The sequence below is a fragment of the Glycine soja genome, chromosome 15, assembly GCF_004193775.1.
Source record: "Glycine soja cultivar W05 chromosome 15, ASM419377v2, whole genome shotgun sequence".
Classification (NCBI taxonomy): domain Eukaryota; kingdom Viridiplantae; phylum Streptophyta; class Magnoliopsida; order Fabales; family Fabaceae; genus Glycine; species Glycine soja.
In genome coordinates this window covers 21,095,243-21,107,791 of record NC_041016.1, presented here as the reverse complement: position 1 = coordinate 21,107,791, position 12,549 = coordinate 21,095,243, and the positions used below count along the sequence as shown (strand labels likewise).

The following is a 12,549-nucleotide window of genomic DNA, read 5'->3' as shown; positions in this document are numbered from 1 at the left end:
AAGCTTGTGTTGAGATATATTTTTTTTTTGTCAAATTGTGTTGCCATACAAATGAGAAATCTATTATGTCTGGTACGTGGAAAAGGTAAAATAACTATTTGTCATTTTGGTTTTAACTTGGGGTGAAATACAATTTTTTTTTTCAACATACCATCATTTCTCATATGGGACTATTCATGGGTTGATTTAGATTGAATAGGTGGAAAAATAATTTAAACAACCAATTTTCATTGGTTTAAATTGGTTTGGATCTTTTTAAAAAACTGTACAACCCAAACCAAATAACCTCGTCAAGAACGAATTGATTCAACTTGGATCAATTGAGTTCCCTGTTATATAAAAATAAAAAAATATTTTGAAAATAAAAAAATACATAATTTTAGCCAAAAATTCACACACAATCCTGTCCTTAAAAGCTTGTAAACAAAGATATTCTATTGTACTTGGTTTAGCCAACTAAATAATAGCAAACAATACAAAAAAAATGAAAATATTAACAATGGATTACGTGTTGGGTTTAGTACAAGTTCAACGGGTTCCTAAAACACCAATCTAATACTTCAATCAATTACAAAAAGGTTATATTGGTTCCATTTGATAGTTACATAGAAGTATTTCTAATATTTGTTGTGGAAAATTATGATCTATTTTGCATTTAAAAATATACAATAATAATAAATAGAGAAAAATAGATTTATGTAACCAAATGTGCATTCTTGAAGTAAAAAAAAATTTCTTCAATAGCGTGAAGACAATCATTCACAACAAGACTAATCTTTGTTATCAACTCTTTTATGAATGAAAATCTATAGAACAAATCTTCTTTCTACTTTTCATGTCTAAGACTTAGACTTGAACTTTTCTAGGTTGTGTCTAGTGCACTTTGACTCAGATAGATGTTTCTATTCATAATGTTATAAGATATGGACTTGAGCCTTTTTCAAAGAAAAAAGGAAAGATTTTATTTAAAACTAGTCTACAACCCGTGCACATGCACGGGTGGTTCGGTAAGCGAATTTGCAAACGTTGATTAATAGCAAAATAGAGTTAAAGTCAAATACACAAATGAAGTATAGAGCAAGATAATATCGTTAATATTTATAGGTAATTGTTTGCTGAAATTACATCACCAAGATTTTTTTTTCAAAATCCCAGACTACAAAAGGCAGTTTAATCAGTGTCACTATCGTTCCAATCCTTCTGCCTTCTAATTACAATATCCCAAATTTTTCCATAATATCTATAGTAAAAGAGATTTCATCTCCATGATCAAAGTCCATTTCCACAAGAAAATCATACCATGGTTGAACAATGCCTTTTCCACCAATATCAGGATTCAGGGTTTCAACTTTCCATTGCAATGGAAGACCAAATCGCCTTAAGACTATCATGTGGTGACCACAAGCATTAAGAGGAACTTGTGTACAACGTGGGAGTTTCTGCTGATACAAAAAAAGTAAAATTAATAAACTGTTAAAAATTTGTTTAAAGAGATTAATCTACGAAACGTCAACTTACCAGGGGTTCAGGAGCATCGAGCATTTCCTGAGTAAACCGAAACAAAATCCCAAAAATAAAAAAGCTTAATTAGAAAAGGATTCACAGCAATACAATTTCCAAATATAAACCAACTTTAAATCCTTTATTTTCTATTTATCAGCGAACAAATTAAAAGAAACAAACAAAAATAATGTTTTTCATAGGGATCATTAACTATGGAATGCAAATTACGATAAAAGAACATTACAAAGCAAAAATGATTAAAACAGGATGAAAAATTTTGGGCTTTTCTAGTTTGGTCAAAAGGAAATTTCCTTGTTGTCATTTCAAACGTCAATTCATTCGATTGATCATTTAAAAAATAGAAGAATAACAATCACATGAATGAAGAGAACAAATAAAATGTATGGAATCATTCTCGTAGTCTTGAATTGTGAACTGAATCATGTGAAGAGCTGGAACATCTTTGCCTAATAATTTGAACCCAACAACACCTTGTAAGACCATGCTCATGGGCTGCAAAAATATGAGATAAATAAATATTCCTTACAATAAGTCCTCCAATGGTCAAAACCACACAGGTCTATCCATTATTACAAACAACATGCAAATTGTTAAAAAAAAGGAGACAATTGGAATTTTGCAGAGATACCTAGAGCATAAATTAATTTAATTCTCTAATTTTAAAAATAACTCAGAGGGTTCTATAACAAATTAGAATGTTAGTTTTACCTGGCCGAGCATTGTAGCTTCTGCTTCTATTCCACCAACTCCCCATCCAGCAACACCGAGGCCATCAATGATAGTTGTGTTTGAATCAGTTCCCGTCATTTGTGTTGAACACAACTCTACCAAGATATTCTAAATTAACCTGCAAAATTAAAATCACAAAACTTGATTTAGAAGACAAATTTGAATGACAGGAATATCATAGGCAACACCTTAGCATAGTCATGGTCACTTGACTTGAGTAATAATAATAATAATAATAATAATAATAATAATAATAATAATAATAATAATAATAATAATAATAAAACTTGAAGTAATATTGGAATCAAAAATGAAAACCTGATTTTAATAGTATCAGGTCCCACAACTATTGTTCTTGAGTAATGACCTGGTTGCAACAATAATTGTTTCTACATTTCAAAAACAAAATCAAGTTGCAAAGAAAAAAAAAATTCAAAATTCAAGTAAGAGATAAATCTTATGCACCAAAACATCCACCAACTCTCTCATATACGGTCAAAACAACCACCAAAATCCTCCAACACAGAAAAAGAAAATTGGTATCAACAAAATTAGTATTTACCATAAAACTCTACAAACTTGCCAACAACCCCATGCTTTCTTAGTATTTGGGTAACAATCAACACCAAGTCAGTAGCTATGACACCATCTCGGAGTTTGCCTAATAATTTGAACCCAACAACACCTGGTAGGACCATGGTCATGGGCTGCAAAAATATGAGATAAATAAATATTTCTTACAATAAGTTCTCCAATGGTCAAAACCACACAGGTCTATACATTATTACAAACAACATGCATACCGTTAAAAGAAAGGAGACAATTGGAATTTTTCAGAGATACTCATAGAATAAATTAATTTAATTCTCTAATTTTAAAAGTAACTCAGAGGGTTCTATAACAAATTAGCATGTTAGTTTTACCTGGCCAAGCATTGCAGCTTCTGCTTCTATTCCACTGACTCCCCATCCAGTAACACCCAAGCCATCAATGATAGTTGTGTCTGAATCAGTTCTCGCCATTTGTGTTGAACACAACACTACCAATGTAATCTCAATTAACCTACAAAATTAAAATCACAAAACTTGATTCAGAAGACAAATTTGATTGACGGGAATATCATAAGCAACACCTTAGCATAGTCATGGTCACCTGACTTTAGTAATAATAATTATAATAATAATAAACCTAAAGTAATATTGGAATCAAAAATGAAAACTTGATTTTAGTAGTATCAGGTCCCATAATTATTGTTCTTGAGGTTGCAACAATAATTGTTTCTACATTTCAAAAGCAAAATCAAATTGCAAAGAAAAAAAATAAAAAAATAAATTCAGAATTCAAGTAAGTGATAAATCTTATGCACCAAAACAGCCACCAACTCTCTCACATACGGTCAAAACAGCCACCAAAATCCCGCAACACAGAAAAAGAAAATTGGTATAAGCTAAATTAGTATTTACCATAAAACTCTACAAACTTGCCATCAACCCGATGCTTTCTTAGCATTTGTGTAACAATCAACACCAAGTTAGTAGTTGTGGCACCATCTCGAAATTTGCCTAATAATTTGAACCCAACAACACCTGGTAGGACCATGCTCATGGGCTGCAAAAATATGAGATAAATAAATATTTCTTACAATAAGTTCTCCAATGGTCAAACCCACACATGTCTATATATTATTACAAACAACATAAATACTGTTAAAAGAAAGGAGACAATTGGAATTTTTCAGAGATACTCAGAGAATAAATTAATTTAATTCTCTAATTTTAAAAGTAACTCAGAGGGTTCTATAACAAATTAGCATGTTAGTTTTACCTAGCCAAACATTGCAGCTTTTGCTTCTATTCCACCAACTCCCCATCCAGCAACACCCAGGCCATCAATGATAGTTGTGTTTGAATCAGTTTCCGCCATTTGTGTTGAACACAACACTACCAATGTATTCTAAATTAACCTACAAAATAAAAGTCACAAAACTTGATTCAGAAGACAAATTTGAATCACGGGAATATCATAGGCAACACCCTAACATAGTCATGGTCACTTGACTTGAGTAATAATAATAATAATAATAATAATAATAATAATAATAATAATAATAATAATAATAATAATAATAATAAAATTTGAAGTAATATTGGAATCAAAAATGAAAACCTGATTTTAATAGTATCAGGTCCCATAACTATTGTTCTTGAGAAATGACCTGGTTGCAACAATAGTTGTTTCTACATTTCAAAAACAAAATCAAATTGCAAAGAAAAAAAAATAAAAAAAAAATTCAGAATTCAAGTAAGAGATAAATCTTATGCACCAAAACAGCCACCAACTCTCTCATATACGATCAAAACAGCCACCAAAATCCTGCAACACAGAAACAGAAAATTGGTATCAACAGAATTAGTATTTACCATAAAACTCTACAAACTTGCCAACAACCCCATGCTTTCTTAGCATTTGTGTAATAATCAACACCAAGTCAGTAGTTGTGACACCATCTCAGAGTTTGCCTAATAATTTGAACCCAACAACACCTGGTAGGACCATGGTCATGGGCTGCAAAAATATGAGATAAATAAATATTTCTTACAATAAGTTCTCCAATGGCCAAAACCACACAAGTCTATACATTATTACAAACAACATGCATATCGTTAAAAGAAAGGAGACAATTGGAATTTTTTAGAGATACTAAGAGAATAAATTAATTTAATTCTCTAATTTTAAAAGTAACTCAGAGGGTTCTATAACAAATTAGCATGTTAGTTTTACCTGGCCAAGCATTGCAGCTTCTGCTTCTATTCCACTAACTCCCCATCCAGCAACACCCAGGCCATCAATGATAGTTGTGTGTGAATCAGTTCTCGCCATTTGTGTTGAACACAACACTACCAAGGTATTCTAAATTAACCTACAAAATTAAAATCACAAAACTTGATTCAGAAGACAAATTTGAATGACGGGAATATCGTAGGCAATACCCTAGCATAGTCATGGTCACTTGACTTGAGTAATAATAATAATAATAATAATAATAATAATAATAATAATAATAATAATAATAATAATAATAATAATAATAATAATGATAGTAATAATAATAAAAACTTGAAGTAATATTGGAATCAAAAATGAAAACATGATTTTGCCAGGTAAATATGGCGGTCGAGGCTCAGAAAGATCAGCGATGAACGTCATTAACTCCTACACCACACCATTTCAACACACGACAATAAAAAAACACAAACAAAAACTAAATGTCAAATCAATAAATAGATAAAAATGACACCTTTATTCTTCAACACCGTCCTGTGAATCCTATTGTTGCAACCCTTACATGGGCAAAGCGACGTCACCTTCAGCATTGCCGTTGTGACTGTAGTCTGTCCCAAAAATCAAACCACAAAAAATCAGACAAAAAAAAACATAAAGACCGTTTTAATTAAATCAAAATAGAAGAACCTATATCTTCCTCTTAACTTCTCTGACAACCGTCCTGTGAATCCTATTGTTGTAACCCTTGCATGGGCAAAGCGTCGTCACCTTCAACACCGTCGTTGTTACTGTAGCCTGTCCCAAAAATCAAACCACAAAAAATCAGCAACAATTCTTGTAGCAAAAATGACAGAAGATAATTTAAAAAAAAACGAAAAAGAACAGAAGAGAAACAAAAAGAAATAAGCACAACAACTCTTATAGCAAAAATGACAGAATATAATTTTCTAAAAAAAATGAAAAAGAACAAAGTAGTAACCTCGAGTCGGCGCACCTAAAACCTTTGGAAGCTAAAATACAACATTAAGCAGATTTACAAAAATAATAAATGAAATGGACAAAATCAACAACAACTCTTTTAGCAAAAATGATAGAAAATAATTTTAAAAAATGAAAAAGAGTAGAGGAGAAACAAAAAGCGGAAAAGAAAAGAGGAGAAGGTTGAGGAAGAGAAAGATGGAGAAAGAGAAGATTGAGGGAGAAAATGCAACAGAAATGCAGGAGAGAGAAAAAAGTTCTGGAATTAAGTGAAATAAAATGGGGAGTTGAAATCCACCAATCAGGGAGCGACACATGGCGGTGGCAACAAAAAAACGGTACAAAAAAAGGAGGGGCAAAATGATCAAAAAACCAAGAAAATTGTCACATGTCAATCTTTCAGCCATGGGCACACTAGTCATTTTGCTCTACTTCTCTTTTATTATATAGGATATAGATATAGATAATTTCATATCTCTTTATCTTTATAAAATAAAAATTATCTCATATTTTATTTTAAGAAGCTTTTTGATATAAGACAAAGATAATTCACAATTAACCGCATGTCAAATTACGATAATTAATCACATGATCTAATCTTGCTATGTAACAATAGAATATTGTTCTTATTTTATGGACAACTTCCACATTTATCAAATAATACTCACTTTTTTATATTAATTATATTCTTGGTGCTAGCAAAAAAATATAATAATATTCCACTAGAATATTTATTTGATTAAATTAAATTTTCTAATTTAATTATCAATTTTTTTTTATTTTACAAAGATTGAAATAAATTAGGTTCAATAATAAACCGGTAGTAAATTAATCATACTTAATTTACTGATCAAGGTAGGCTTCTAGTAACACTTCTTAACGTCCGGATAACATAAAGTGACATCTTTTACTTTCAAGAACCAATATAAGAATAATGTAATATTTTTTTCCATCATTTATAGCTCAATGTTAACTCTGGAGTATATAATTATTGTCAAACTCTAATAAGCTAACACATTTAATCCATGAATGACTTAAGAAATTCTTTTCTTCTTTCATTCAATTGCTCTGGTCAAGGTCTTAATTCTATCATAGAGCTCAAACTAATTATCTAGAGTTGATAGATTTCTTCTTGATTAATCATTAATTCTACAAGTATTTAATCATATTCAATATTCATTGAACTAGTACCCTAACGCATTAGGTTTCTGAAATTAAAATATAACAAATAACTTGTTAATTTCTGTGATAATCTCAAGTCAAAGGAAATTATTATATTTCTTTTTGAAAACTTTCTATTGATATATCAAGATAATATTAACTATTAGGAATTCTCAATTAAGTCAGTTCAATGATGATATTCATATATACATAATCTATGCAATTTAATAAGTGAGATATATTAATCTTTATCCAATAAAGATCATTAAATATATATTAATCTATCCGAATTATTGATGTCTTATTCACAATAATCCTACTATCAAGAACAATTTAGATTAAAATTATAAATGAATTATTTCTCATTATCATAATTTCTATCATGATAACACGCCTCTAATTTTAATCAATGACTTACCAAATTAACAATTTAATAAAATAATAAATATGATAATAAAATAAAGAACATTTTTTTTTTACTAAAATTGATAACTTGGGTCTTTGAAATACATATTTATCCACAGGATGATTTAGGTATTTTTTTAGTTTTTTGAAAAACTTTCGAATCTAGTTATGCTTAAAAATTTGAATAATTTTAATTGGTACCATTTTGATCCTAGAGTTTGTGAAGTTGATCCGAATCAATGAATTTACCTAATCCCAAATATGTTGTAAATTCATTTGGTTTTACATAAAATTGATTTTGTAAAATTGAATTTAGCTGATTTTAAAATAAAGTAATTTATGATTAAATGTTTTTATACAAACAAATTAATAGTAAAGGGGTTAAATATATTGTAAAACTAAATTTAGTTGAAAATGATTTGTGATTCTTATTCTCATAAATAAAAGATAAAAAGAAAGAATTTTTATTGGAACTCACTTAAGGAATAAGGATGCATTTGAAAGCATAATAGATGTGCAGCATTAATGACATTTTTAATAAAAATTTCCTATATATTTTTATTTTTAATCCTGTCTTTTTAGAATAGCATTTGTTTTTTTATAAATAGAAAACTAGAAGAAAATGATTTATTTTTTAGGAAGTAAAAATAAATACTATTTTATTTCTCTTTTTATAAGAAACAAATGACATAGAGTACTACTTTTTTTTATCATAATTATAAGAAAGATATGATCATTTTTAAATATAGGATATTTATTACAATTATCTGGAAAAAAAAGTAATTAATTTTTTATTTAATGTAAAATTTACTTACATTTTGCTAAATTAAAAATTAATTTTAAACTCTAAATTATTTGTTAAAACCTTTTTTTTGTGATATCAATTGTTAAAATCTGAGACAAAATATCTGATTGGTTAAGTGTGGTACAGAATTAAGTTTTTATTAAAAATTATGGACAATCAAATTATAAACACCAATGTTATTTCGTACAAAGTCAAATAGCACGAATCACACGAATCCCTGGAAACATCTAATTTCTAATGTGCATTTAAAATTTTAAAAAATAAAATAAAATAACAAATACGTAATTCGATCCAAAATGTTCAATAATTGTGACCCTGTCTCACCAAAACTTGAAGAAAACAATCTCGTGTAATTATAATCTATATAAAAATATGATTTTCTTTATTAATTACAGTTATAAATGATCTAAAAATCATTTTTTACATGTTATAACAGATGTAGAAGTTATTTTTTACCTAAAAAATTACTTTTTAGGTCAATTATAATTATAATTAATGTTAAAAGTTAAAATTACTCGATTTTTGAAATCACCTAATTTGATATATATAATTTTGTGAAATCATTTTAGTTTGGTGAAAAAGTTGAAAAAAGAAGCATTTGCCGTATAAAAAAGGAAAAAAACATTTATCACCTAGTTTAATAGAAAAAAAGTTGAAAAAAAAAACAATTAGTATAAAAAAAAAGCATTTACAGAAGGAAATCGTGTGATAGGAAAAAAAAAGACATTCGTACTTCTAATACCAAATTTGCTTCAAACCAAGAAGCATTTCTGAATTATAAATAAGGAGGATTTTTCAACGGCTACCAAAAGATTGCGCCTAAAAGGCTAAAAACTAAAAAGAGAATGAAATTATGGAGTTAACAACGTTTGTTACATGAAAAATTAGAGAGAAAAGGGGAATGAAATATTGTTACATGAATATTTATTATGCTATTTAACAGGTAGATAGAAGGAGAGAAGAAAATATATAAATATAATAAAGTTTATAATGTGATAAAAGACAAAAAAAAAAATATTAAAAAGGTATTTAAAATAATAAAATACTTGAATTTGATTTAAAAAATAATAAAATATTTATGTATGATTAGTAGGAAATTCTCTTAACCCTACCTGTGGATACACTATGGGGGGAGTCATAGTTAAGTTAAGGTAGTCAAATACAATAAACTCACCAACAACGAATACCTTGGTTGGGTTTTGGGGGTAGGTAATGGGGCCCACATAGGGGAACGTGTAGTGTCGTGGTGGTGTAGATGTGGTGGCCACGACATTCATGATTCACACATCTCATCCCACACTCACACCCACCGACGCCACCGTGTCACGCGGCTGAGATTCATTTCCCAGATCCAATCTGGACCGTCCAAGTGGACACTAGAAACGGGAAGTGTACGAGTGATGAATCTAACTCAGATCTTGCTGCATAGGGGCATTTCCGTCTTTTAACGCACCCCCCACCCACCCCCGTCTCACACCTATGCCTATAAATCCACACCCAAGTCTTCCTTTCGGACTCGCACCGCTTGAGCAGACTTAACAACAGCACAAAGCGGGTTACTGTCTGTTCAAGCTACCATCTCTCTCTCTCTTTCTTAGTGCCTCCTTGCCAGGTGCTGCCACTCTCTCTTTCTCTCTCTTCATCCTTCTGTTGGGTTGGTTGTGGAGTGTTGTTTTCTGTTGTGCACGTGTTGTCATTTTTTACCCTCGCCACAGATCTGAAGTGTTCAAGTTTGGATTTTGTGCTTCTGGGTTGGTTTGTTTTGCCTTTTCCTCAACTGGGTCGACCGTGTTTAACTGAATTTGTCTCTCGGAAACCGTGTTTTTGTCTGAATTAGAAGCCTGATCTACAAATTTTGGCATTCTAGTTTCTCCAATTGTGCTGGAATTCCGTCTGGGGTTTTAGATCTGGAGAAATTGATGTGTAGCTTGTGACAATTTGTGGAAGAATTTTTATTTTTTTTCTTGATTTGCGGAGATGTGGTAGTTTCCAAGTAAGGGTTCTGGGGGTTTTGTGCTAGATTTGACCAATGATCAAACTTAGAACTTGAACTTGAACTTTTTTTATTGGCTAAGGTTAATTGTTAGTTTATTGTTAACGGGATTCAGCAGATCTTAGTTGTTAATTGTTAGCTTCTTCTTTTTTTTTTTTGGTTAGTGGGAGATTTGATCCCACTATTTCTTCCCATCCTTTCTTCCTTCACCACTTTGAACTTGAACTTAGTTGGGGGACTTGGCTGAGTTAGACTGTTATGTTTAAATTGTAGTCATGGTGGTGTTTTTGGCTGTGAATTTGCTCATATGTGCTAATTATGTGTTCTTGTTTGATGTTACTCTACAGAAGTTAAAATGGCCCAAGAAACTTTCCTATTCACATCTGAATCAGTGAACGAGGGGCACCCTGACAAGCTCTGTGACCAGATCTCCGATGCTGTGCTCGATGCATGCTTGGAGCAGGACCCTGACAGCAAGGTTGCCTGTGAAACCTGCACCAAGACCAACATGGTGATGGTTTTCGGAGAGATCACAACCAAGGCCAACGTGGACTATGAGAAGATTGTGCGTGACACATGCAGGAACATTGGTTTTGTCTCTGATGATGTTGGTCTTGATGCTGACAACTGCAAGGTCCTCGTCAACATTGAGCAACAGAGTCCTGATATTGCTCAAGGTGTGCACGGCCACCTCACAAAGAGGCCTGAGGAGATTGGTGCTGGTGACCAAGGTCATATGTTCGGCTATGCCACTGACGAGACTCCCGAGCTCATGCCCTTGAGCCATGTCCTTGCCACGAAGCTCGGTGCCAAGCTCACCGAGGTTCGGAAGAACGGGACATGCCCTTGGCTGAGACCTGATGGCAAGACCCAAGTCACTGTTGAGTACTACAATGACAAGGGTGCCATGGTTCCAATCCGCGTCCACACTGTGCTCATCTCCACACAGCATGATGAGACTGTCACAAATGATGAGATTGCAGCTGATCTTAAAGAACACGTGATTAAGCCTGTGATTCCTGAGAAGTACCTTGATGAGAAGACCATTTTCCATTTGAACCCTTCTGGCAGGTTTGTCATTGGAGGGCCGCATGGCGATGCTGGTCTCACCGGCCGCAAGATCATCATCGACACCTATGGAGGATGGGGTGCACATGGTGGTGGTGCCTTCTCTGGGAAGGATCCTACCAAGGTTGATAGGAGTGGTGCCTACATTGTGAGGCAAGCTGCAAAGAGCATTGTTGCAAATGGACTTGCTAGGAGGGCAATTGTGCAAGTTTCCTATGCCATTGGTGTGCCTGAGCCCTTGTCTGTGTTTGTTGACACTTATGGCACTGGGAAGATCCCTGACAAGGAAATCCTCAGCATTGTGAAGGAGAGTTTTGACTTCAGGCCTGGCATGATCTCCATCAACCTTGATCTCAAGAGGGGTGGAAATGGCAGGTTCTTGAAGACTGCTGCATATGGACACTTTGGCAGAGATGACCCTGACTTCACATGGGAAGTGGTGAAGCCACTCAAGGGGGAGAAGGTACCTGCTTAACTAAAAGGGGTTCCAACACTCTTGGCAAGGGACTTTTGCACTACTACTGGCTTCTTATTATCTGATTGCTAAAATTTTCTCTATGTTTCCTTCCCTCTTACTCAATTCTGTTTTTTTTTTTCTGTATTTTTTTATGAATTTCCCCCTTTTTTTTGTGTACTTGTATGTGTTCTTTCAGAACATATATATTTTATATGATGAAACAAAAAAAAATGTTCTCTCAAGATTTATGCTAGAAATATGTAATAATCTCAAATTATAGAGAGTATACAATTTTACTATGTGAATTGCAGTACTTTCACGGAATTCATTTGTAGTCTAGGTTTACTGGGAAAACTGGGAAAACATGACTAGTATCATTTTGCGTTGCAAAACAATAAAATGCACACTATATACAGTAATCTAACTGAATTTACTATGTGAATTGCAGTACTTCTACTGAATTCACATAGTAAATTGTATACTCCCTTTAAATTGTGTAATCTAGGTTTTACTAGGAAAAAATGACTATCATGCACACTATTACAGAGAGTATACAATTTTACCACCATGAAGATTTTACAATTTAAAATCTAGCTTTTTATAGTGCATTTTACCTCAAATAACACCCAGACAAACCTTGTCGGT

The 12,549-nt window shown here is 32.1% G+C and overlaps 1 protein-coding gene across 2 annotated transcripts; it reads left to right on the top strand.

The window, feature by feature from the left end:
* Positions 1 to 9,856: 9,856 nt before the first annotated feature.
* Positions 9,857 to 12,217, top strand: LOC114388379 (S-adenosylmethionine synthase). Of its 2 annotated transcripts, none has more exons than XM_028348827.1 (2): positions 9,857 to 9,998; positions 10,727 to 12,217. In XM_028348827.1, exon 2 carries the CDS (start codon positions 10,735 to 10,737, stop codon positions 11,920 to 11,922), a length of 1,188 nt encoding a protein of 395 aa, XP_028204628.1. In that variant the 5' UTR covers positions 9,857 to 9,998; positions 10,727 to 10,734; the 3' UTR covers positions 11,923 to 12,217. The 2 variants fall into 2 exon arrangements, with proteins under 2 accessions (XP_028204628.1, XP_028204629.1); XM_028348828.1 differs by having other exon boundaries at positions 9,899 to 10,137.
* Positions 12,218 to 12,549: the final 332 nt, after the last annotated feature.